The sequence below is a fragment of the Ochotona curzoniae genome, unplaced genomic scaffold, assembly GCF_017591425.1.
Source record: "Ochotona curzoniae isolate NIBS_2020 unplaced genomic scaffold, NIBS_Ocur_1.0 contig_1482, whole genome shotgun sequence".
NCBI lineage: Eukaryota > Metazoa > Chordata > Mammalia > Lagomorpha > Ochotonidae > Ochotona > Ochotona curzoniae.
The window spans coordinates 4760413-4787561 of record NW_024465100.1 but is presented as its reverse complement, the minus strand read 5'-3'; the positions used below and the strand labels follow the sequence as shown (position 1 = coordinate 4787561).

The 27149-nt window shown below is 38.9% G+C and overlaps 1 protein-coding gene across 2 annotated transcripts in view; it reads right to left on the bottom strand.

Annotated features, from left to right (window-relative positions):
* Positions 1 to 27149, bottom strand: part of PIK3C2G (phosphatidylinositol-4-phosphate 3-kinase catalytic subunit type 2 gamma) — a 241159-nt gene that overhangs the window by 4739 nt on the left and 209271 nt on the right. For both annotated transcript variants that reach the window (XM_040968303.1, XM_040968311.1), the window contains 3 exons: positions 24497 to 24569; positions 18075 to 18169; positions 701 to 826 (listed from right to left, as the gene is read on the bottom strand). In XM_040968303.1, the coding sequence (XP_040824237.1) occupies positions 701 to 826; positions 18075 to 18169; positions 24497 to 24569 (294 nt within the window). The remainder of the gene's footprint in view (positions 1 to 700; positions 827 to 18074; positions 18170 to 24496; positions 24570 to 27149) is intronic.

Genomic DNA, 27149 nt, shown 5'->3' with positions numbered 1-27149 from the left:
ACCGAATAATTGCTCATGTATGCATTTCCTAGCACCCACATGAAAAACCTGGATCAAGTTCCTGGCTCCTGGCTCCTGGCTTCAGCCTTGGGCCCTTGGCCCAGCCTTGACTGTTGTGGGCTTTTTGGAAGAGAACCAGAAGACTAAAGATCTTGGTCTCTACCTGTCTTTCTGCCTTTGAAATAATTTGGTAAAAGAATAAATGTAGGGTTTTTCTTTAAAAAAAACGAGAGGATTGAATATTCAAGTAATGCAAGTATCTGCCAATTAATGCAAAGTTTAATTTTATGCTGGTGATCAGGGTAGTTTTGTATTTTTATAGTTTTGAAAAGGAATTTTTGAGATTTACTATATTACACAGGGCAGCTAAAGATGGAATTATTAGGTAAGACAAATCAAAGAGAAGGAATAAAGTTAAAGTAAGATGAAGTCAGGATAATGTCAGTTGTACAGAAAGCCTTTGGCTCTGGCTGGGGATTAGCCACCTTTAGAAAATTGGTTCATAGGAACTCTGACAGCAGGATCTGTATCTTCAGTTCCCACAGCATCTAGAGCAGTGATCGGCATATTCTATTTTGGAAAACCTTTCCCTTAAGGGATAATGCTGCCAAATTACTGCAGATTCTCCATATTGGATTGTTAAGCTGAAAAATCGTCAAAGAAATACAAAATGACTGGACATGGGATGAATCATACTTACAATTTCATTGTAAGTGGGGTCAGTGCATTTTGGAACAGACTTTGTTTTTCTCTTGCGAACATCACTGGGATATGGTAGCAGATAAAATTCAACATGCGCAGTGGGCACAGAGCCATCTGGGAGATGCTGCAATGGAAAATGGTTATAAATATTAATGTGCATTGCTATCAGAGGAAAACAAACAAGTACTAAACATCCAGAAGAAAGGCAGGATCAAGATTTATTATTGTTGCTATTCATCAGACAATAAGAACCAAATACATCATTGCTAAAACATTAGACAAAACTACAATTACTTTTTTTTTTTTAATGACCTACCAGGAGGCGAGAGGGAAACACACTCTCCTTCACCTATTCTCTGCCAAATTGCCTGCAATGGCCAGCAATACGCCAGGCCAGAGTCAGGAGCCAAATACTCAGTCAGGTCTTCTGTGTTTCCTTGTGGTGGACAATTACTCCAATATGTGAGCCAATACAGCTGCCCCCAGGGTTTGTATTCACAGGAAGCAGGGTCAACTGGATCAAGAAATCAAATGTGCCAGGCAGGCATCCTAACTGCTAGGCTGGATGCTTGCTGCTCAGACTGCTATTTATAGCATTCTATTAGGGTGCACTATGATGGCTCAATGGGCTATTCATCCCCTTGCAAGCTCCAGGATCCCATATTGGTGCCAGTTCATGTCCTGACTATTCCACTTGACATCCAGCTCCCTGTGATATCCTGGGAGAGCCGTGGAGGATGGCCCAAGTTCTTGGACCTCGGCACCTGTGTGGGAAGACCTGGAAAGAGGCTTATGGCTTCAGATTTGGTTCAGGTCCAACTATTACCTCAATCAGTTGGAAACTGAATTGGCGGATGGAAGATCTCTCTCCCTCTCTGACCTTTACAACAAAAATCTTTAAAAAAAAAAAAGGTATACTAACAGGCTTACATTGTTATATACCCTAAGATATAGTGGATAATCCTTCTACAAACGTTCCATGGCAGCTTAGCCATTGCTCAGGAGCCAAAAGTGCGAAATCAAGGAAATGACCTCTAGACCCTCGGCTGTTAGGAGACCCCCACCCAACACTTTTTCATCTTTCCTTCAGCTCTGTTTTGGTTAATTTAGCTTTTGAAGAATGAGTCTACTCTGCCAACCATTTGGACAACACCATCTTGAAACTAGCAGATTCTAACTTTCCAATCTGAGCCAAATGGAGAAAAAATGGGGGAAACAGTCTAACTAGTCTGTGTAAGTTCTTAAATTTAGAAGCCAAGCTTGAATGAGATACTTACTACCTGCATTTTAGCTATTAAATTCAAAATTTTGCACAAGTGAATCTGAGTGATCTGAAGTGCTAATATTCACATGGTAATATCTGGCAATAACTACAACTCCACTTACCTTAATTTCTTTTTTGTTATTCAAAACCTATCAAAGCAGGAATATGTAAGAGTAATTCAGTTCTAAATCATGTGGAAGTTATACACTTAAGAGATTTTTTAAATTAGTATCAGATAAAATACACCGGAACATGCCCATATGTCAACATGCTAACAGTGCTGCAGTTTAGAAATCTTACTTTTATTGAAAATGGAGATAGCAAGCAAACCAGAGACCTCTCATTTCTGGCTTGCTTGCCAGATGCCTGCAACTATTAGGGCTGGGCCAGGCCTAAGCCCTGACCCCAGTGTTCCATATTAACCTGCCATGTGATTTACAGGTCACCAGGAAATGGAGCCATCATCTTTCTCTGGCGGGGACGTACGTTAATAGGAAGCTGCATCAGTAGAGGAGCAGGTACTCGAACCCAGATATCCTGATGTGGAATGCTGGTGTTCCAACAGTTTAACTACTTGCCAAACACATACTCTTAGTTCCTTCTAAAGTAAGAATAAAGGTTTCCTGATGATGGTTTACTCCAGAAGGGGAGGCACTGAAATCTATCCAGTATGTGGTGGTGTCTTCAATGACACAGCAGAAAATGCTGCTATTGGAATGTGAGAGAGGACCCTGCTTGGGAGTAGGATGAAACTACAGCAGTTATGTTGCTGTAGTATCTGCTGTGAGGCCTGGGGGTATTGTCTAATCCTCTGTATGCTTCACTTCATGATTAAATCATGTTTCTAAAAACGGGCTTTGTGATTACAAATCTGAGCCCCTCGCTGGTCCACTATGTTGCTTTAGGCAGATGGGATGTTTAATTTTGCATGTCAGCTTGACTGTATAAATACCCAACTAGACATTTCTGGAATGTTGAGTAAGGATAGGACGTGGGTCAAACTCATGATCTAAAAACTTGTACAAGTGCCCTAAAGGAGATCCATATCTCTGGTATCTATATGGCTGAGATTTGCTTGGATTGCAAAGCAATTACATATTCTGCCCTTTGGGGGACTTTGAGAAAGGATGGGGTCCTGTAAACTTGGAATATGAATTTGGGGAAGACTCTGATAAATTGGGGTCATAAAGCTCCCAGACTGTGAGTCTCCTTCATTTTGTGAAAGAGGTCTCTTTACCCTCAGAGGCATCGGTCTTCTCTAGTCTGCAGGGTTAGCCCTATGCTGCTGAGATGATGATAGAATGACTTCCTCTGTGGCAGTTGTCCTGCATGACAATTCTCGTTGTCTTCAGCACCCACCTTTCAGCCTTTGCTTCCAGATCGATACTTAGATTCCAACAAGTCCTGAAGGTGTGGTTCAGTAAGTAGCTGAAGAAGAGGTGTACCACACTCAAAGTTGTTCTTGATTTTTCTTCTAGTTTAATCAAAAATTGCAGCCAGAAATGTTGATGATTGTACGGGAATCGATAGTAAGTATGTGAGAAGATGGTTGTTGTGGTTGAATTTTCTTACATGAATTTACATCATAGGCACGTAGCATTTTGGAGCAAGATGTTGTCTTTATGGTCAGATAATGATTCTACTTGGAAAAAAAAGTAGCACTACTGGCATGTGTTACTAAGCCTTTCTAGAAATGGGATACGTAACCATAGATCATCAAGTTTCCATGTGGCCTAAGTTCGTGTCTGGTTAAGATGCACCAATCAGCAAAGCTGGAAAGGAATGGTGCATACATGACCATACCAGGTAGCCCCTGATCACACAAAAAGTCACATGGAGAAGCAATCCAAATGTCTTTAGTTCCCATGTTTACAACAGTGACTTTTTTTACAAAAGATTTTTATTGAAAAGACAGATTTATGAACAGGAGAGAAATCGTCCATCCACTGGCCCACTCCTGAAATAGCTACAATGCTTGGAGTTGATCTGAAGCTAGGAGCCTCTTCTGGGTCTCCCATGCTGGTGCAGGGTCCCAGGGCTTTAGGCCATCCATTATGTCCTTCCCAGGCCATGAACAGGGAGCTGCAAGGGAACTGGAGCAGATGGAACCTGAACCGGCACCCATATGGTATTCTAGCAATTTGAGAGTGAGAATTGAGCCATGGCACTGGGCGTCAAAACATTGCCTTTTTACTTCCAGCCAACATGGCATTTAAGGTTTCATGGAAAGTTATTTGGCTCACAGATGAAGAGACGACTGACTGCTGGTTGGCAGATGGCATTTCACACTACCAAAATGTGGCAGTGCTATACTGAAACCCTGGAGGCCCCTCTCTGTATCTGAAATGCACTGGTGAACAGAAGCCCTCCACTGGGTAGAACTTAAAAGCACTGCACTTGCTTGTTCATGTGGCTTGGAAACATAAATGATAGATGTGTGCTCGTATACCAGTGCATGGTCCCAACCCATGCACTGCTGAAGGTCAGTAACTTGGAAAGAATGGTAACTTTAGGAAGATAAATGAAGGTAGAGCTCTGTGAATGGGTAAAAATAGTGCAGGTGCTTGTATTCCAGGTGAAGGCTCAACAAAGTATAACCTTACAGCAGAGGTGGATAGGATGGCCCATTTTGTGACTCATCAACCTCTTTTCCCAGACAGCCTTAACCATTACCTAAAGGAGCCATGAATAGAGTGGCCACAGGGGCTATCACCAAGCCAATCTGGTTATAGCTGCTGAAGAATGTTCGATTCCGCTAACAGTGGAATCTCCAAGATGACACCATGTTCTGCAAAAGGGTAGTAGGTTGATGATGCCAGAAAGCTTCTATCATCAGACGGGCAGTATTTTGTTCTTCCTGGAATAGAACTCTGGATATAGATCTGCCTTCTCTGCATGCAATACTTGTCTGAACTGTCAGTCTCCATAACCCTGAGTCAATTCCTCATAAGTCTCCTGTACTTACATATCACATCTTTATCTCTCCAACTATGCTTTAATTATTGTCTTTCTCAGGTGAACCTTAATGCAGTTGGTGTCTAACTTTTCAGCAGCTTAATTTCCCCTTCTCTAAAATGGGGGTAAAGATAATGTCTGTTTCATGGAATTTTAAAGATTAGATAAAACGGTGTAATGTGAGGACAGTGCTTGGGAGTATGGTAATAAATGATACTCTATTTTTGTTTCCCATGAATTAAACATGAAAATACTATATGCACTGATTGGACAAGATATCCCCAATGCAACATGACATTTATGTGGAACAAGGTTTTTTTTTTTTTTTCAACATAGCACTGTTGACATTTGGGAGCAGATAATTCTTTAATTCTTTGTTGCAAGGGACTGCACTGTGTTGATGTTTTAACAGCCCTTCTGGCTACTACCTACAAGGTCCTGGAAGCACCCTCCTCCCAGCTGTGACAAGCAAAAATGTCTCTAGACTTTGCTAAATGTTACAGTGGGGCAAGAATTGATCCCAACTGAAAACACTGACAAAAATGACTCCCAAATGAGATTCTCCAGTTGAACCACTGGGATCCCTGCCTAGCGGTCTGTGAATACCTTATTTTGAAGGTTTTCTTTCATATTCTCAGTAAACTTCAACCAAAAAATCTACCTTCTGTTCTTATCACCCCAAAGAGATTTTTCTAGTTCAGTAAAATTCTGCTGAGAAAAGCTGTAATATTATTCATCTCCCTTGTCCTTAATTTTCAAGTTGAAGCAGGTGGAAAGACTAAGCTCTCCCCTTTTCTCATGGCAGTTCATCTGCCATCACAAATCTTGATTCCTTGACTTACTGTATATGTTAATGACTTTAGGTCTTCTTGCTTCTCACCTTGACCTGCATTCATTGTATGCATCCCTGGTATACTTGACTTTTCTGCTCAGCTGGTTTGAGCCGGTCACTTCCTTTCTCAAGCTATTCAAAGATTCCACACTATCTGAGGAACAGATTCTAAATAACAGGAGAACAAACATACTTTGTCCATCAGCGTCCACCAAGCATTTAGTAACACTTGATGTTTGGGCTTCTACTTCTAAATTGGTGTCCTTGACAAAGTCCTTGAATATCCTGGCATTTTTAGAATGATGGATTAGTACAGGTTTAAATTTAAGTTAGGGGTGCATTAAATGGGAGCAGCAAGCAGGCTTAGTTTGCTCTTTAATGACTTTAAATGCAGAGGTTTTTTTTTTTTTTCTTTTTTAAAATTTTTCCCTATTCTCTGATGTAGTGGTCTTATCCTTTTTCTTCACTGACATATACTGTTTCTTAAATATCTCAAATTACTTAATAAAGAAATCAGTGTGTTTCACCAATACCTCTCATTTTATGCTTTGCTCTTACATTTATATAAATTTTAACTTAGAGTGTTTAGGAACCAATGCTATGGCATAGTGGCTTAAGCCAGAGCCTGCACTGCTGGTATCCAACTTGGGTGCTGCTTTGTATCCAAATAATGCTGCTGCTTATCCAGCTTAATGGCCTAGGAAAAGCAGGGGAAAATCCAGTGTTTGGATGCCTACATTCAAAGCTCCTGGCTTCGGCACTGCCCAGCCTGAGTCATTATGGCCATTTGGAAAGTGAACCAGCAGATGGAGGACCTCTCTCTCCTTCTGTCTAACCCAGCCTTTCAAATAAACATGGGAAAAAAGAAGAGAAAATTAAAATTGTGACCTCTACTTTGTTTAAATGTCTCATCCTGGGATTTTTTTTTTTATTTGGATGCATTTTAGATCATCTTATAAACTGAACAGTGACCTGAACATAATAAGACCTACAGATCAACTTTCAGTCTACCCTTTGGTTTAAAATGAAAAATCAGTGTGTAGAGGAACTTTCTAGAATTCCAACCAATATTTCTACTATGCTTAGGAGCAAATATGAAGTTGAACCTAACTTTTTGCTGTTCATACTAACTGAATTCTATACTAGACTTGATGTTCAAAATGAAAACATTAAAATTATAAATCTTTACCTACTTGAAAAAGTTACTGGGGTGGAGGTAGGTAGGGGGAGAAAGAACACGTGAGCAAGAGCGCAATCCTAAACAGCTACAACATCTGGGACTAAGCCGTTGTGAAGCCAGGGACCCAGAGCTCCATCTGGGTCTCCCACATGGAAGGCAGTGACTCATCTACTGTCTTATCGTCTAAAGCATATTAATTGGGAGCTAGATCAGAAATGGAAAAATCAGATTCTGTTGCTTCAGGCACTAGTTTACCTTGTTGAGAAACAATGAGGCCCTTTAATGGTTTTTCTGTGTATCCTCTTCCTAATGAAGCAGGAAATGCACTAAAGGAACATTTACATTTTATTCCATATTTCCTCCCTCCAAATCTTCCCCATTTAAATAACTGGGCTTTGCTCCAGCAGTCACTTTCCTAGTCTCAGCCCCAGCTACTTTTCTCTGAGCAGTTCATGATTCTGAATCTGAAATTAGAATTTTTAAATCCTTACTTGAAATTGAGCATAGCCATGCTGGCGTGACGTCTTTTACAGAAATTTTCTCCCTGTTGTGGTGCTTGGTGGCTAATGCCTACTAAATAGTTACTGAATGACTGAGTCATTTATAATATCTAGGTTTTTGAAAGTACTTATCTGAATCACTTTATAATACAATTTACCAATTAAGATTTCATTCTGAAAATTTTATCTCAGTAATTTTTCTTGTTGCAACATTTGATTGTACTACCAAGCAATCAAAGGTCTATTACATTGTGAAGAGGATAAATCTTGAGAGATGGTTTGTCACAGGCATTTACCGCAAGTACCTTACACCATGTGAAGTCCTAGGGTTGACAGATTTTCCTTCTTGCACATCAATCTGGGTTTAGCAGTTGGTCAGAAGTAATCATGCCAAGGTCAGCTTAGTCTCTCTGATACTTAAATAATCTACTTCCAACACAATGATCTTATCCTGTGGTCGAGATCCTATTAGATGCTTGTCCCTCTGTATTCTCACTGCTGGTGACTCTGTAGGGTGCTCACTTACACTCAGTCTCAGAATGAATTCTGGGCTGATGTTTGTGCGAATTTTGGGAGTTTTTGCATATTGTTCAGTTTTTTTTTTGGGGGGGGCCTTAGTTTTTCTTGGAATCCGATATCCCCACATGCCATTTCCACAGACCTTTGAGATTCTATTCTTATTTCCCCCACTTCATCTTCTTTAACTTGGATAATTTCTACTATTCAAACTTTTAAGTTCAGATTATTTCCCTTATCTCCATTTTCAAAAATCCACTTAAAAATAAATGCTAGGGCTTATTAGGCAGTACAAGGCAATTTTAAAGTTTATTGACATGTATATAATAAACTGCATGTATTTAGAGTTTTTGGTACTAGAATAACTTTTTCATCAGCTTTTTAAAAGTATCCTTATAAAACCATGAGATAGAACAAGTATAAATTAAAGGCTGAAAAAAGATACTTAAAATGAGGAAAAATTTTACTGAGTGAAGACTTACATTATCGAGAATTATGACTTCAAAGTTTTATCTGATTGCTACAAAGTTTGGATTATCTGAAATACATTAACTGCAAGTTCAGTTTGCCTATTGTATGTGAAAACTTAGTATCGTAGATAGCATTAATGTTAGCTTGTGTAGAGTGTGTATCCCACTTAATTCTTGGGAGAAAGTTGATGCTTGTTCTAAGTGCATGATCAGCTAGTTAGATTAGCACTACCAAATTTGTCCTAGTTTTCTTAACAGGTGTTCAAATCTCTATTCCTTTCTCCAAGGCTTTATTTCTCTGATTTGAGTCTGCTCTGCTCAACATTAGAACAGGCTGAGAATTATATGTGTTTAGGTGCAAATAATGCACACGGTTTTCTCTTCCCAGTTCTGGATTTGAAAGCACACAGCATTTTTTTAGTTGGAAATCAAGTTTCTGTAGAATGTTTGTGCAGGCAGCCACTGCCAGCATGCCTCTCTGTGGCTGAGGATCTACCTTGAGGGGACAGATGAACAGCACCCCAGTTCCAGAAGAGGAAACATAAGAGCAACTTCTCTAGGCTTTGATCCCTTTCTGTAACTTGCTGGCTTATTTCAGACTTCTTAAGTAGTTTATAAAATATATTTCCAGAAATGTTGGTTGTCATAAGCGGCAAAGGAAATGACAGTATGAAGCTTACCATGATGCAACCACAAGTTCCCAGAGCTGTTTTCATTTCTCAGAAAGTACATAGTGGCTTACCATCATTAGCTCAAAGCCTTCTCAAGGCATCTCCCATCTTACCCTCTATCCTCTTTATACTGACGAGATTTTTAGAAGTGTGCTAAGTCCAATGTGGCCATTAGATTGGGGAATATTTCATGGGTACACAAAAAGATGTTCAGGTCCCTGGTGGTAAACTGTGTTTAATGGGTTAGCTTCACATTTAAAAAAATATTTGTGGGATATGCCTAAGGATGCATTAGTTGAATAATAAAATTCTAATAGTAAAATCCAGAATGAGACATGTAATTTTCAGGACTTGATGAGTTTCTGTTGACTATTCTGTATATCTTGCTATACTGTCTAATTTACTTGGCTGAACTGCGTTTAAAGCAGTCTTTGCCTTGTAGTTGAGTAGACAAGATAGCTTATGACGAAATTTTCAGAAACCATGTAAACCTAAGGTCAAAAATCTTTAGAAAGCCCATCTGTTGATCATATGTTGCTCAAAGAGCAGGAAAAAGGGATTATCATTACTTATTTTCAGGGTTCAGTATGTTGAGTAACACTTGTTCTCAGATCTCTCTGTATTTTTTATGACAAACTGAGATGGGTACTTAGGTGGCATAAATCTTCCTGGAGGAAAGGAAGCAGAATGCAAGAAGTAGGAGAGAGAGGATGGTGGCACTCAACAGGGAAACTAAGTGGAATGATAGGAACTGAATTTCAACGTGAAAATGAAGATGTATCTATATTATATTGGAGTTGTAACTGAAATATTCCACTCACAGAATTTATGTAAATGAAAAGTTTATTCACATAAATGAAAAGTTCTTCATTTGAATATAGAAGATGAAATCTGATTTCCTATGATGTAATCAATTTTGCATAATCAAATTATGTCAAAAGTAATTTTGAAAACTATGAACATTTTAATTTTTACTTACTTGCCTATTAGTCATTTCTCTTTTTTTCTTAGTTCACATTTATTTAGGTCAGAAAGCTAGAAGTGAGGGAGATCTGAAGAAAGGACAGCAAATAGAGTACGAGACTAGAAGGAATGGACGGATGAATGTTCTGCCACAAGAGCTAAGAGGAGTGTTTGAAGAGTTTGATAACTTAGAATGGTTCTTGACATGAGATGAATGTTGAAGCCAACATGTGACACGTGACCAGTCTGTTTTGTATCCACTAGTAGTATTACAGACAGAATTAACAGAAGACTATAGTTCATAGTCAGTTGAATTATGAAAGTTAATCTACCCTTAAGTAAACATTCATTTAACAACTACGTGAAGGGCACACCGTAGAGTATACAAAATACATGGCCTATACATTTTAATACTCAGTAAATTTCCCATTGGCTTGAAACTATATAGAATCCACGAAGACGATCACAGCTGCCAAAGCTGAGGGGAGGCAGCGAATAGCCGATGGTCTGCGTGTACTGTAAGTGTAATAGGTTCCAAAAGGAGAGAGAGAGCTCCAGGAGCGATGTTGACCCAGAAGCCCTAGGGAAGATGAGTGGCTTGAGGTGAGCCTGCAAGTTGCTTTGGCCTTAGAAGATAAGGATGGTTCTGACAGAGTTAGCTGCAATGAGTGATGTGTGCTTGGTTGAGAATGAGTAAGCCATCCAGATGTAGCAAGCTGCAGGTCAGGAGTACTGTGAAAAGTGAATTAAAGCCAGATTGCTTTTTATCTATATAAAAAGAAAATGTTAGGTATTTTGCAGAGGAAGGTTTAAGAGAAAAAGGAATAGCAGTCAATCAAAATAGATGAATTAAGAGAATGTTACAGAATTATAAAAAGCAAAGGTAAACATAAAAAGACATGTTGATTTTTAAACATAGAAAAATGAGTTGAAGAATTACAGGAAGCCTTGATAGGATTATTGGAGGTGGTGCAGGTATAGCAGTCCACGGACATAATCGAGGATGGGAGATGGTTTTAGTGGAGAGCAAGGGATCACATCTCAGAATTGTTGAGTTTGAGATGACACGATATCTAAGGTAAATGTACACCCTGCAGTTGGAATATGTAAATGAAGTTCAAAGAAAATGAAAGATAGTTACACATTTAAAAGTAATGCTACTGCTGAAGTCCCTATGCTAGATGATATTTCTTAGGGAATTAATTGGATGCTGGGAAACCACATTGAAGTACTAAGTTTGAAAACATTTCCTAGGATACCGAACGTCTCCTTTAGTTTTAATTTGCAGAGCTAGGGGAGCCTCATAAAGAATGCTATCAAGTTAGCAAAGTTTCATGGAGATCATGGCAATGGTAAAGGTCGAGAAGGAAAAACTGTTAGAAGTGGTGCCTGTTGGAAAAATAACAATGACAGCTAGCTTACAGAATTATGGTTTATTTCATTAAATAATATCTTTATGATCAATGTCATCTTGCTTTAAAATGATTTTGATCATTTTGATCATCTGTATTTTGATCTAAGTTGGTTATATATTATCTCTTCCTTTGTTAATTCTTGCGAAATCAGTGCCACTGTACAAACTAGACATCATGTTCGTGAAATATATGCCGGATAAAGCTGTTACTGGGAAACAAGCTATCATTGATTTAGATTAAAGCACTTATAGGGTGAAATAATCACAAAGTTATTTAAAGAACAGATTTTTAAGAATCCAAACTCATATAAAAATCTATCCACTAAGAAACAGGCAAAAGTCCTCAAAATACAGTTCATAAACAAAAGAAATAAAGAGCAGCAAGTACACGGGGGGTGGGGGGATGCTCATCACTAGCTCTCGGGGAATTACATATCTAACCTAATAATAAGATACCACCTCAGCCTTGTCATGGCTGCTCCAAAACACAGTAACAGATGCTGGTGAGGCTGTAGAGAAAGGTGCAATGCTGACACACTGCTTGGCAATGTAAATTAGCACGGCCTCTGTGGAAAACTATGTAGATGCCCCCCCCCCCCCACCACACACACCCAGAAAGACTTGCCATATCCAGCAATCTCACTGTGTATCAGGGAAATACCTACGCCACCATATCTATACAGATACTGTTCACAAGGGCTAAAATATGAAATCAAGGCATCCATAAGCAGATGAATGGATAAAGAAAATGTGCAGCATATGTACACACTTTGGAATATGATTCAGCAATAAAAATGATAAAATATAGAATTGGGGCCTGGTGCAATGACTCACCTGGCAAATCCTCTCGTTGCAAGTACCAGGATCCCATAGAGGCATCAGTTCATGTCCTGGCTGCTCCATTTCCCACCTAGCTTTCTGCTTGCAGCCTCAGAAAGTAGCAGAGAATGGCCAAAGCCTTGTGATTCTGCACCTGTGAGGGAAAACCTGGAGGATGCTTCTGGTTCCTGGCTTTAGATCATCTCTGCTCTGGCCATTGTGGCTATTTTGGTAGTGAACCAGTAGATGGAAGTTCTGTCTCTCCTCTCTGTAAATTTATCTCCACTACAGTAAAAATAAATCCTTTTTAAAATGGATAAAATTCTATTGGCTGCATCAAATTAGAGGTTATAATTGTACAGGAAAAGCTGAACACAGAAAAATGCTACATTCTCGTATATAGAGGATAAAATAACTACGGAACCACAAGAATGCCACATCCAGAGAGTACTTAAAAAAAAGCCAAATACCTGTATCTAACAGGGTTGCTAAAGGTAGAATAGTTTTGTTAAACTGTGGTATACTTTTGTAAAGCAAAGTTAGAATTATATATTATCAGTTTTAATAATGTAACATTTCAAAATTTACTGGACATGACTGAAACAGACATCTTTTACTTACTGATAGTCTTGTTCTATATTCTTGCTATAACCTATATTATACTTGTTCAAGTATTTAGTGGAGCATTAAGTCTTCATAATGTAAATTAAAAATGTTATTAAAATATTGAAACACATTAGGACACTGGGTTAGACAAATTACTTTTTCAGAAATTTGACTTCAGCTTTTTCCAGATTTATTTTTATTGAAAAGGCAGACTTACAGAGAGAAAGATCTTCCACCCATTGATTCACTCCCCAAATGGTTGCCTCAGCCAGGGCTGAGCTGATCTGAAGCCCAGAGCCTGTAGCCTCTTCTGGGTCTGCTATCAGGTGGAGGGTCCCAAAGCATTGAGCTATCCTCCACTCTTTTCCTAGGTCACAAAGAAGGGGCCGGATGGGAAGTTGAGCAGCTGGGACACGAACCAGCGTCTATGGGATGCTGGCACTTGGGGGTAGAGGATTAGCTAGCTGAGCCAATGCACTGGCCCCACAGCAGTCATTCTTTACCTTCAGATCCAGGTGTTTTCTCTATTTCAGCAGCACACAATCCACTTGGTGCCAGGCACACAGCTTCCATGTACAAGACTGGTTAGGTGGCAGCTAGCCACCTGAAAAACGTCTAAGTGTGATTTGTGCACCATTTATATCAAAAACTTCTGGAAGGTACATATTTGCTGCAGGAGGGGGGAGAATAGCTTAGAAAGAAGGGGCCAGGGATAGGGATAATTAAGACCGAAAGGCCTATACAACAGAAGCAGATAATGCAGAACTAAGGGTAAAAACTGTATGCTGTTGACTGCAACTTATTTCTTGAAAACAAGAACCTTCAGCCTTCACTTGTGCACATCCGAGTTTTTTTTGGTTAAAGATGTCAATTTTAACACATGTGTTTAGCCTGGAATTCTTGAGTTTGACTCCTTTGTCTCTTGGTGACTACTTCTCTCCCTGCTTCCCCTCAGTTTTCTGCAACTTTATTAAAAAAAGAATTGGAAAGTCAGAGTTGGAGAGGGAGAACAGCCGGGACTGGGTCAGGCTGCAGTCGGGCACTGGGAGTTTGTCATGCTTGTGGTCCAGCTGGGACTTGAGCTCTTGAGCATCTTCTGCCACTTTGCCCAGGCACGTTAACAGGGAGCTGGATCAGATGTAGAATGATAGTATTGCCTGCTCTGCCACAGCACTGATCCCTTGTATAATTATGTCCTATGTCACAAAGAATTAAATAGCACTCTAACTGGGGGGACATTTTTTTTTTCATGATCTCATTTTCACGGTCTGAATTTTGTCCTGTTACAGTATAATAGACTGTGACTGGTGGAGTCACTGAAGAGTCTTATCTTACTGATTACTTACACATCTTCTAGAAGCTCCATAATCCATTAAAAGAAGAAAACAGCTGAGAGTTCCACAGAGCAGGACAGTCATGAGGTTGGGAGAAAAGACGGGTATTCAAGGAGTTGAAGGACAGCAGCATTTTAAAATGTGATACAGGGGAGCGTGCTAAGAATATTTCAAATTACATGATTTCTGTGCTTCTTTGTCAAATCAAAGGAAACACAGTTTAAAAAGACTGTGGACCAAGCTTTTAAATAACTGAGGTACTTAGTCAATCTCGGCTCACCAGAGTAAATCACATTTGCTAATTCTCAAAGCAGCACATTTTGTTCTAGCTTGTGATCTTACAGAAAGGAAGTAACTCTTCAAGCAGAGCCTCAAAGATTTAATCTAAGATAATTTTTCACCAAACAATATTATTATGCCTGCACTTCTGTTCTTTATAATTCATTTTAATATTAATATAAAATCAAGCACGGCTTCCTAACTCTGATTACTTTGGCATGTGAACATATTCATGGCTGAAGAAATAAACAACAATTAGCTGAAATTTGAAATGAGCAAAGGAAATAGGTTCAGAATTTGAAAATGATGTTTTATGTCAGTCGTGTTAAAATGCTATCTCTGTTTTCAGATAAGCACATGAAACAAAGTAGTTACTTTTAAGTGAAAAATGCAGTACGTGAGAACCATATTGTGGTTTCTTAGGGGAGAGAAAGATTGTTCTCATTTGTTCAGATGAGAAATTGCATTCCTAGGTTTAACAGTGCATTCACTGAACACTGACTATGCACTTGACCTTATCCTAGTTGCCTTGGGTTATAGCAATGGTATAAAGCAGAAGGGGGGAAAAACATGGGAAATAAAGATTAAGGGACAATACAAAGAGGTGAAGTTGGAGTTTTACTTATGGAAATTGAGAATCTCACTGAGAAGATGGCATCTGAGCTTGGGAATATTGAGCCATGGGTCTGGGGAAGAGAATTTGGGATAAAGAAAATGAAAGGCATACTAAGGTTCTGGGGCCGATTCATGCTTGCAATGTTCAAGGAGCAGCAAGGAGGTCGCGAAGGCTGAGTTGGGGTAGATCGACAGAGGAATTGGCTAGGATGAGATGAGATTAAGGAAATTCAGATCAGCCTGCTAGGATCTCCTGAGTGCTTGATAGCTACACTGACTTTCCTTAAATAAGAGCCTTCTTGCCCAAAGACATGAAGCGGAGATGACAAAATCTGGGTTTCAGTCATGAAGAAAATTCTATAAGGCTGGAAAAACAGAGGCAGAGGCAGTGTTAAGAAGTTACAGCGGTAACTTAGGTAAAAGATAATGCTGAGCTTCTAAAGGTGGCAGCATGGAGGTGAAAACTGAGAGTTCTGTATTTTTCCAAACACCCTGGTAGGATTTTTATGTTAGAGTGGATGCAGCTTATCAAAAAAAGGAGTGAAAATGATTCAAAGGATTTTCATAAAAATGAATACAAGCATGAAGATGCCGTTTACTGAGATGTGGAAGATAGCAGAGAAGCAAAGGAAGGAAGTCATTAAAATCCGATCTGGTGCGTGGTAAGTCAGAGATGCCTGTTGACTTCCTCACAAAGTGCCTGAACAGTTAGCTATACACACAGAACTCTGGATTTTAGGGTTGTGTTGTAGATGTGGAAAGGAAAAAAACAGCATGCACTTGAAGTTAGAAAAATCCAGGACCCAACTTGAGGGTGCTTAAATCACTCAATGGGAAGAGACTCCAGAAACCATCAAGTGGATGGATAAGTTAGACAGAAAAAATATTGCTACATTGTTTTCTGAAGATATTAGCAACAGATAGTCCTTAAGTAGTTCTGTATGTTTTATAGGATTCACCAGATCATTTGTAATTTACTCTTGACCTTGATCTTAAATCCTTTGTTTGCTCATTGCCCATTCTTTATTACTGCGTAACATTTATTTTGCATAGCCTTGTGGGTAGTGAAACCTTTTTTGAGTGTAAAATGTATTTTTGAAAACTGTCAACAATAATTTGGGGATTCATCTGGTGAATGAAATGGGTGACCAAGTTGTTTAATACTGCTTTTGATCAAAATTAGGCATGATCCTGGAATAATACCATCCAGTTTTTCTGTGTTTTATGTGCCAGATCTGAGAAATCTCAATAGGCATGCTCTAAAATGTTCTAAACAATGAATATGATTGGAATAGTTCCTAAGACAGCTATTTTTTTAAGGCTAACAATCATGAATTACATACGTATATCAGCTGCAGCTTGATTAACTGTATTTCTGAATATAACAAAGTGCATGAACATGCTGTGGCCAGAAATAATATCTAACTGAATCTTCACTTATAAAAAATATCCTAACCAGCTGAATGTTCAGCTATTTATACACACACACACACACACACACACACACACACACACACACAGAGTCAAGAATAATTAAAATGCAAGATTAGAAAATTATACTTGCACAGATACCATAGTGATAAAATCCCTTGGGCTCCACGGTGCTGTAAATTTTGTTTTAACTTCATTCCTGTTGACTGTTTAGTGGCATCTCATGTAAGGGACTACACGGTGATGTAATAGAGCCAATCATATCCAGATGTGAATAGACCATGCGATATGCATCTCTGCTTCCAAAACAAATGGACTCCCAATGAAACTTGAATATATCTTGACAAAAGGATGCTGGACTGTCTGACATTGACTGTTCCAGCAATGTCAGGACACAGTTAATACACTGATGGATTTATGTCTGCTTGTGAAGGACTATACTGTTGCAATGATGTGGGGAAAAATCAACTTGGGGGGTATAGGAATTTGAGGAAGGGATAGGGAATTCGCAGACCCTTTGGAACTGTGCCATAAAAATCAAAATTTAAAATAATAAAAGTAAAAAAAACCCATGCTGATTGTTAACATCACTGACTATCAACAAACATTTTTGGATACCAGGCTAGAAAACTATTCCAGTTGTGTTTTTTTTTTATTAAGCCACAATGTTTAATTTTAGTATGTTCCAGATGAATGCATGTAGAGAAGGATTTATTCCTGTTGGAGTCCTGATTTATATGAATCAATAAGAAAGCCAAAATTTTATCCTTGACGTTATCTGCACTGACTACAGTGCTTTGGCAGTTACCCCATCTGTAGGAAGTTTTGAATAAACTTGAAATTTGGTAGACCTAGGGGACTCCACTTAATGCAACCAGATTCAGATCATTGGTCATGTATTCTGAGACTTAGAAAACGCCCTCTTCATAATGACATGGTTCATTTGTCATGTCGGGTTCGGATTTAACCCATCCTTGACTAGAATGCAGCACAAACTAGATCAGCTACTTCTTAGAAACTGACTATACATTGTGTTCTGTGTTTGGGGAATTCAAATATGGAGCTCCTGTTCTTGAAAATACAGATAGCATGAACCGTTACTTTAGGGCATGATACCTATTATGATGGCATAATCGCAAAGTGCAATGAGTGTTTCTCCTGATACTGCAAGAGCTTGTTGGCTTCCTCTGCTTGCTTCCATCTTGCTGAGTTGGTGGAAGAATCACTTTTTCTTTGCCGAGAACCAGTACCTTCTCTCTGAGACAGCTATTCCTGCTTAGTTTCTCTGTTAGTGTCTCCTTCATGCTTCATTTCAAGTAAACTATGATGCTCATTGTGAAATACTGCGCAGTATTTACCCCAAGGATCATAATCATAGACAAAAAACACTGTAATTGGCTCATTGTTCTTCCTTAAACTTGGTTGCTAGATCTATTCTTCTCACTAATGTTGACACTAATGGTCCAAGTGAGGCAAATGATTTCTGAATGTGCATTTACATGTTTATATGTAATAAAACTTACAATGTTTTTCATGTGTTTCACTAGTATGGTCAGCTTCACATCCTCGTATGATATAACCAACTGCACCTTTGGCTTCTTGTCAGAAAACTGTTCACCTGGTAAAAATAGGATTTCAGTGAGTGAAGTTTGAATTAGTTTCATTGAAAACATCAACAATTAGAGAACACACATGGCCAATGCACAAAAGAAACTTTCTTGAGATTCTGTTAGAGCCTTAATCCTTTTCAGAAGAAAGAGCTGTTGGGGTAGAGGTGGGAGCTGTGGCCAGTTTGCTTGGAGTATTCATTCTAAGGCATCATTTAAAGAAAGAATATTCTATATGAGTGTATATATAAATATAAATAAGAAATCTCTATGCCTCACAATATATCACTATACAAATGCTGCAGATTCTTCAGCTCATTCCAGGTCTCCCATGGTAATGGTAGGGATGTGACTACTTGATCCATTGACTGCTGCCTAAAAGGATGTGAATTGGCAGTTGGAATGGAGAACAGAGCCAGAACTTGAGGCAGATAGTCCCCTAGCCTTTACACCAAAGGCCCAACCCCTGTGTTTTTGGGAAAATGTTGTCAATGTAATCAGTTTAGCTTGAAACCTTGTTCTTGTTGGTACCGATTTCATGTTGTGTTCACTTAATGTGTTAGAGATCATAGAGGTTGGGAGTGTACACTTGGAGAATTTGTGAATCTGGAATTGGTCCTATCACAACTGCTCTAAGACTGTCATTATTTTCCATTTTCCTATTCCTACATAGTTGAGGTGAGTAATATTCAAAAGTCATTCAAATATCTGTATTGCCATGGGTCATAAAAACGAGATGTCATCTAATCCAGGCTCCTGTCAACCTTTTGCTTGAAGCTTTAGAATATTCTGAACCTCTCCAATTATCAGCACCTATTCAAACACAATTACTAGTATTTTATAAAGTTATTATGAAATACCTTTTTATTTTTAAGCTTTTCATTGCTTTTGAAAAAATTAATCTTTCCTTCCCTCTTAGTCATTGGGTTAAGCATAAGTATAAATATTAATCTGTCTTGTGTCTTATTTTCCACTGTTGCTCTATGTTGTAAAGTAAACATGTTCTGTTCCATCAACATGTCCCTTTCATTCTTAGTTTCTCATGTTACTCCATCTGTTAAAGCAATCTCATCCACCATTTTGGTTATTGAATAATCTACCTTTATTTAAGGCCTGATTAAAATGCAGAGTAGATCTGGTGGGCAAGCATTAAGGCATATCAGGTGAAGTCTGTGGTGCCAAGATCCCATTTGGGTGTGGGTTTGTGTCCTGGCTATTCCCCTTCGAATCCAGCTCCCTGCTAATGGAATGGGAAAACACCCAAAGATACCTCAAGTCATTAGGTTCCCTGCTACCCACCTGGGAGACCTGGAGGAAAACACATTGCTTTGACCTGGCCTAGCGTGGGCTATTGCAACCATTTGAGGAATAAGCCAGTAGTTGGGAAATTTATGTCTCTTCCGGTCTCAGTTATTCTGCCTTTCAAACAAAAATAATCCAAAATGTTTTCCATGGGCCCTCTCCCTGAACTTTCCTACTGGAGACTTTATCATTTAATGTTTATGTTGTAATTATTTTATATGTCTCAATTTGTTTAATGAATGACCCTGTTCCTCGTGGATTACTTTTCTCTTCATATTGTCAAGGACCATAAACAAAGCTTGTTTCATACACAAGTTAATCAAACATTTGTAAGAACAGAAGAGACCTTGGTATTTCTCTGCAGTTACATCATGAAAACAAGAACTTTGGTTTTTTAATTAAAAATGTAATGTTTATAGCCCAAGGATTAAGCATAATTTAGAGTTTCTCTAATAGTTCCTTTCATGAGCTGTGGCTGTATATTCTCGGAGGGAATTTAGAGGAAAGAAATTTCTTAGTAACTAAGATTCTGTCGGTGTTCAGTTTAGAGCTCATTAGGTTCCATATTGTTCTGAAAGTCAACCCTATATCTGATTTCCTGTCGTGTTTGAAAGTCACATCTGAGCAGTATGTTTCTTTTTATAAACATGCTTATTAGAATAGTTTAATCTAGTATGTAGGTAATATAAATTTTAATGCTAATAGTGTAGATGATTAATACCAGAAAGAATGATTCTTACAACTGAGAAAGGTTACATAAATATAATAAAAAATCATTTGAAATAGCTAGACTCACTAAGACTTTGAGCATAAATGACATTAAGTTGATCCTAAAAACGTTTGGTATGAAGGTACTAAAGTTGCTGATGACTTTCTGATGTATGAATATTATCTTAGAATTAAAAAGTGAAAGATTATTAATAGACTCTTTAATCAGGAGTGTTAATTGAAAGGAAGGAAATTAGCATAAATTCAGGATTGAATGCTTAAATAGTAAAGGTAGAATGCATAGGATTGCTGCTTGAACTGACTGAAGGTAATATTTTACCACAGACCTTTTGTAAAAATAGCTCTGTAATAAGTCAATACTATCCATCTTGAAGATGATTTCACTAGGGTCCAGTGTCATGTCTCAGAGGCTAAATCCTCACCTTGAACATGCTGGGATCCCATATGGTTGCTGGCTCATGTCCTGGCTGTTCCACTTCCAGCTCTCTGCTTTTGGCCTGAGAAAGTGGCAGTGGGTGACCCAAAGCCTTAGGACATTTCACCCTCATGGGGAGGGTGTGGGGAAAGCCACAGGGAGCTCCTGGATCCTGGCTTGAAATCAGCTTGGCTCTTGCTGTTGTGGCTACTTGGAGTGAACAGGTAGACAGATCTTTCTGTAAATCTGCCTTTCCAATAAAAATAATTTATTAAATCAAAAAGATGATTTCAAAAGCGAATTTTTGTGTTTAAGATCTATTCATATGTGCTATGGTGTGGCTGATGTTTATCCTCCAAAGGTGCATAGACAGGGAGTTTGATCCACAGGGTGGTGGTACTGGGATATGATGTGAAACTTGGAAGAAAGACTTCGATGTCTTCCAAAAGTGATTAGGGGGCATCTCATGAGACCTATATTGTAAATTGTCCTTGAGACCCCAAGCCTGGCCGCACCCAGGTTTCCTTTTCACACATGGGCATCTTTCATGATGTTAAATGCCAAGGAGGGCTCCACCAGAGCTGAACCCATGGAATCAGGTGCTCTTGAATGTCCAAAACTATTTGCTAAGTAAACATTTCATAATAATGATAGTCTACTTCAGGGTTCTTGTCATAGCAACAAGAAACGAGCTAACAAGATTGGATTAAAATAGAAAAATGTTTACAAATATATACAGAAAGAAGTCTTCCTGTCATTTTAAACTTCTGTCCACTCAGTTCCCCACCATTCTGTTTGCCATGTTTACATCCAGAGATTGATGTCTCTAGCGTTCCTCTGCGTAAAAATATGAAATGCCTACATTTCCCTTTTCCACAGAGGGCATTAAATATTTGGTATTCTGCACAAAGAACCTGGGAATATTTTCACATCTATAATACAGAGATCCCTCAAAGTTTCCATTTTGTGAAAAGATCATAACTCACTCAACTCGTCCACTGACGGATGGGTAGGTCACTTGTAAGTTTTGCAGCTATTACAAATTATGCTCTAATGAATAGCTTTTCACATTCATCATTTCGATTCTGTGCAAAAAATATCATAGAACAAGATTCTAACAGCTGAATTGTTGGCCAAAGGGATTAGCATTTGCTACATTGATAAATGCTCCCGAATTGCCTTTTATGGATCTGTACCAATTTGCATTACCACCAGCAGTGGACTAGAGTGTGTGCTGATTTATAACCAAGCTTGTTAATTAATTTTTTTTTTGCCAATCAGATGAGAAAAAAGAAGGTATCATAATTAGTGTTTCTCTTCTGAGCAAGGTTGAGTATCTTGCCCCTCAGCTGAGAGCCACTTGCGTATTCTTTCCATAGGTTTCTTTATGTATGTTTTGCTCATTTTCTATTTGGTAATCACAGCATTTTCTAAAGTAATTCTGTCTGTAAGGGATTGCAAATACTTGATACATTTTCTTGTCTTTCTGAACAATACTATAGTATTATGTGCCACATTTGGAGCCATAGCTACAGCAATTCCTTTTAAGTTTATTATTTTCTAGTTAAAAAAATAACATGTGGTTTCATTATTTACATCTCAAGTTTTACCTGTGGTTACTGGCATATTATGTCTGATATATAAAATCCTGATGCCGTTTACTAAACATTTTTCTTACCGTTTTGGTCACACAGTAAGTCTTGATGGGCTTTAGATTATGTTCCATTTATACATTTGGTGAAATGATATTAAATGCCTGAGGTTTTGTGGAGTGTTTTTTCCATTTTAAGAGAGATTCCATCCAGTGGTTCACCCTGTAGTTCCCTGCAACCATCAGAGCTGGGCTGAGGGTACAATCCAAGGCTTACCACTTGGTGACAGAGACTCGTGCACTTGTAGCATTACCTGCTTTCTCCAAGGATGTGCCTTGCCAGGAAATGGAAATCAGGAGCTTAGATACTGGGCATCATCAGCACCATCATTAAGTATTAGGGCCAAGCACCTGACTCTTCATATGCTGTTACTTTTTTTTTTTAAAGATTTATTTTTTATTATTTTCTCATTGGAAAGGCGGATATACAGAGAGGAGAGACAGAGAGGAAGATCTTCCATCCGATGATTCACTCCCCAAGTGAGCACAACGGTCGATGCTAGGCTGATCCGAAGCCAGGAGCTGGTGCAGGGTCCCAAAGCTTTGGGCCGTCCTCTGCTGCTTTCCCGGGCCACAGGCAGGGAGCTGGAAGGGAAGCGGGGCTGCCGGGATTAGAACCGGCGCCCATATGGGATCCCGGGCGTGAAGGTGAGGACCTTAACCACTTGCGCCACCCCGCCGGGCCCATATATTGTTACGTTTAACTTGTCTTACTCATTATCTGCTTTTAAGTTTTCCTGATGAGGTGAAAAATTAGGCTATGTAGTTAAACATAAGCCTGTTGATGTTTCTTTCTTTTTTTTTAAACTTACTACAAAATGAATTAAAAGGGCCTAGTGGCTAAAGTCCTTGCTTCGCACATGCCAAAATCCCATATGCACATTGCTTCCCATGTTCTGGCTGCTCCACTTCCTTTCCAGCTCCCTTCTTGTGGCCTGGGAAACAGACAGCCCAAAACCTTGAACCCACACCTGTGTGGGAGACCCAGAAAAAGCTGCTAGCTCCTTGCTTCAGACTGACTCAGTTCCAACCATTGTGGCTACGTGAGTGGACCAGTGGATGAGAGATCTTTCTCCTTCTCTCTGTGAATTTGCCTTTTGAATAAAAATAAGTCAATCTTTAAAAAAGATAGAATTAAATGTAAGACCTCTTTGATATGTTGTATCTTCCTAGAATGGAAACGAGAATTTGGAATTAACCCAGGAATGAACCCAGGCACCTCAATATTTGATCTGGGAATCCAAGCACAGTCTTAATGTAGGACACTCGACCGTTTTGATTCAGCCGAAAGTTCAAAAGCAAATACACGAAAGTATTTACTTCTAAATAGTAATAGTTCCTTCAATCCTTATTATCCCAGCTTATTAAAAATTTATGTTGTCAACCCGAGCCCCATATTTCAAACCAGTCAATTGATACAGGTCCTGCCAGAACAAATCGTTTGACTATTAATTTGTGAGTCCCTGCTATGCAGAGTGTATAGCTTTACATTCCCTTTTAAATTAACATCAAATTGAAGGTAGTGATGTGAGGTAATGATGGAAAGGTTGTGTTTGCGATCATTGGTAATTATTCAGTGGCATCTAAACATGCTCGTTAACTCATGCACTAAACCCTGACAATCGTTGCCTTTTATCATGTTCTACTCCATTACGTATATTAACATTCCTCTACCTTGACAGAAACCTATCTTTTGTGTGCCAGAGCTGTGTGGTGGTGATGGGTGAAAAATTTTTGAATGTGGTGATAAAAGTGTTATCTGACATGAGGACCGCATTAATTTTTTTGGATTATGCTATTAAGGAGCTAAAGAATACATGCTGACTGGGTGAAGGGCCCAACAGTTAAGACACAGATGGGTTTGCCCACATCCGATAGTGGGAAGCCTTAGGATTGAATATCATTGTTTTTCAATTCAAGGTTCATTGATAGTATTACTTGTTACGTATTTTCATGCTTCCTAAGATGTGCTGTAATGTGTGAGACACGGTCGCAGGGAAAACAAAACTTTGACATGCAATTCTATCCCAATGCACAAGTGGAATGATTTAGTAGAGTCAAAACATAGTGGTGGACAAACTTCTTGGTTGAATTTAACTTAGACATATTCTAACGAGTTAAAAACTGGAAATGGTTACAAAAACAAAGTTCTTAATCCTAAAAAAAGGTATTTTAATTAGAAAATTGAAAACATTATAGTTAAATTTTTTGCACTGCTGAATGTAGTCATAATTTACTCACCTAGGTCCACAAGTGATGATTCCTCTGCTTGTTGCACAGGCTCAGAGAGGAAAAAATTAAGGACACAATCGCTCTGAAAAAATAAGACACATTATAGGATTTCTTCATCATCATTACATGAAAACATAATCTAACATAATTTTAACAGATATACTTTGGGCTCCTTAGGTAAATACTCCATAAATATTGAGTTTGCTAAGTTGAAGTTATTTTTCTGTAAGTTCTTCAATCTTGCTTAAAAAAAGTAATCAGACCAGCTAATCTTGTAAGTTCAAGTGTGTTCTACTTCGGAGGCTCATCACCATGTTTACATTGAAAAAACTTTACAACACAGAATAAATCTCAAAATTTTTTTCTGGAAAAGGTGAATGCTGGGGCAAATACCCCTAGTGTGACACTGGTGCCGACTGAGTACTCCTCAAGGGGTGACATTCCATGCTAGGAATGCCCAGTGAATGGTGCCTAGGGGACCTGGGCGTGCAGGAGGGACTTCAGGGCAGAAAGTTGCAATAGGTGTTCTCTTCGAGAACACATCCTATTGGAAGAAAAAGCGTATTAACTGATCTAATAGAAATTCTAATGATGCATAATTTTGTTATATATAAAAACAATAAAAATTGACTATGAACGTAAGCTCCAAATGAATGGATAACTGGTAAATGAGAATATTCCTTAGTCATGTTGATACAGTCATCCTAAATGTCCTAGAAGCCATTATACATTGAAGGTAGCCATCTCTTTGAGGCCTTCCATGATTATCTGATGGGCACCACTGAATAGTTCATTGTCTTCTGCCTCTCTGTGGCAGACACTGTTCTATTAGTTGCTCACACAATTTGAGTGTCCTCTCTTTAATCTGCTCTGCACAAGAACTCGCCCAGATCTTCCTGAGGAAACTTGGACTTCTTTCTCTGCTTCTCAGTTGATAACTCTGTCTTCACTTCAGATGAACTATAAGGCAGGTGGAATCTCTTAATTTTCCTGTTGTAAAGTCTACAAACTCACGTGGCTCTGTCCTTCCTGTTAAGGTGACGGAAGTTCTGGTCTCTCCATCTCTTCGAAGTTGCATAGTCTCTTGACATCCTAACCTAGAAACTCTGAATGTGTGGAAATAGGATCTCTTCTATCAGCAGCTTTGCTTCTTGAGATTCAGAGGATGAGAGAGCTTTTACTTCCTGGCCATTCCCTAAATGCCTACTAGAGCTTGGACTGGGAAGGCTGAAACTGGGAATGGAGCAAGCTGTATCTATCACATAGGTGGCTTGAGCCCAGTTCGTGGTGCCATGGTTGCATACAGATGTAATTAACCAGGTTAGAATGAGGTCATGACGGGGGAGAGCGGGCTGCTAGTCCAGTAGGATGGATTTGCTCACAGAAAGGGGGAATTTGGACGGTTACTGATAGACAATATTAACAGAGCTGAAGAGGAGATGGACACTTCCATGCCAATGTGAGACCTGGAATTGGCTTTCCTCAGAACCAAGCCTGCAGCCACCAAGGTCTGACTTTAGACATCCATTTTCTTGGCAGTTCTGGAAGCCAATGTTCACGTCACCCATTTTGTGATACTTTGTCATGGCAGTCCCTAGCACACTAGCCAATGATGATCCCTTTATCTCTGCCTCAGATTCTAGTCTTAGCTTCTCAGCAATCTTTAAGAATGCTACAAAAAAATTTTAAATAACATTATAATCTATACATAAGAATGCTTGCTGTTGTCCATGTAATTGTAAATATTATAGATGTAAAAATTGTCAACTGTGATCATTTATGGACAAACCATGTGCACAGTATTACTCACATGCCATGTTTATTACTGTCCCTTCCAAATCTTGCTATTGTTTCTTTCACACCAACAAACTTAGGGAAGCATTGTCTACACAAGCATTCAACTTGTCCTCATGTGATTGACAACGTGCAGCTAAAGTCGTCAGAATCAGAATATGCTCTTCTTTCTTAACTTTTATAATATCCTTTCCCTTCCATACCAGTGTAGATTTCCATGATCTTTTTTTAGTTTAATTTCCAGTGAAATGTTTTTTTTTTCTAATTTGCTTTTATGATACAATGTCTTTTCCATTTGTTCTGCCAGACTTTGTTTCAGCTCCTGTATTTGCATATGTTTTGAGGTCTGCTGTTCCTTATTTTTAGGCCTGTCTCTTGCTCTATTCTGACATGCTTTTTTTTCCCCCCTGGTTGATACTGTCACTGTGGGCATCCAAAATGGTGTACAGATCTAGGCTTTACTGTAAATTTGTTCTCTAAACCTTAGTCCTCTGTTTCAAAACCTCAACCCTCTATGTTGTTTCACTTGCATATTCTTCCTTGCATATTCTTCAAGATTTCTTTCTTTCTTTCTTTTTTTTTTTTTTTTTTTTTTGAAAGCCAGTGTTACATCTCCTGGTTCAGGTCTCAAAGGACCACAACAGCTGGAGCTGAGATGATCTAAAGTTGGGAACGTGTAGCTTCTTCCAGGTTTCCTATGTAGGTGTTGTGGCCTGTGGACTTCAGACATCCTTGGCTGCTTTCTCAGGCCATTAGCAGGCAACTGGGGGCAGAAATGGAGCAACTGGACATGAACTAGGACTCATATGGCATACCAGTGCTTGCAGGTGGAGGATTAGCCTGTGAGCCACCATACTGGCCCCTTACC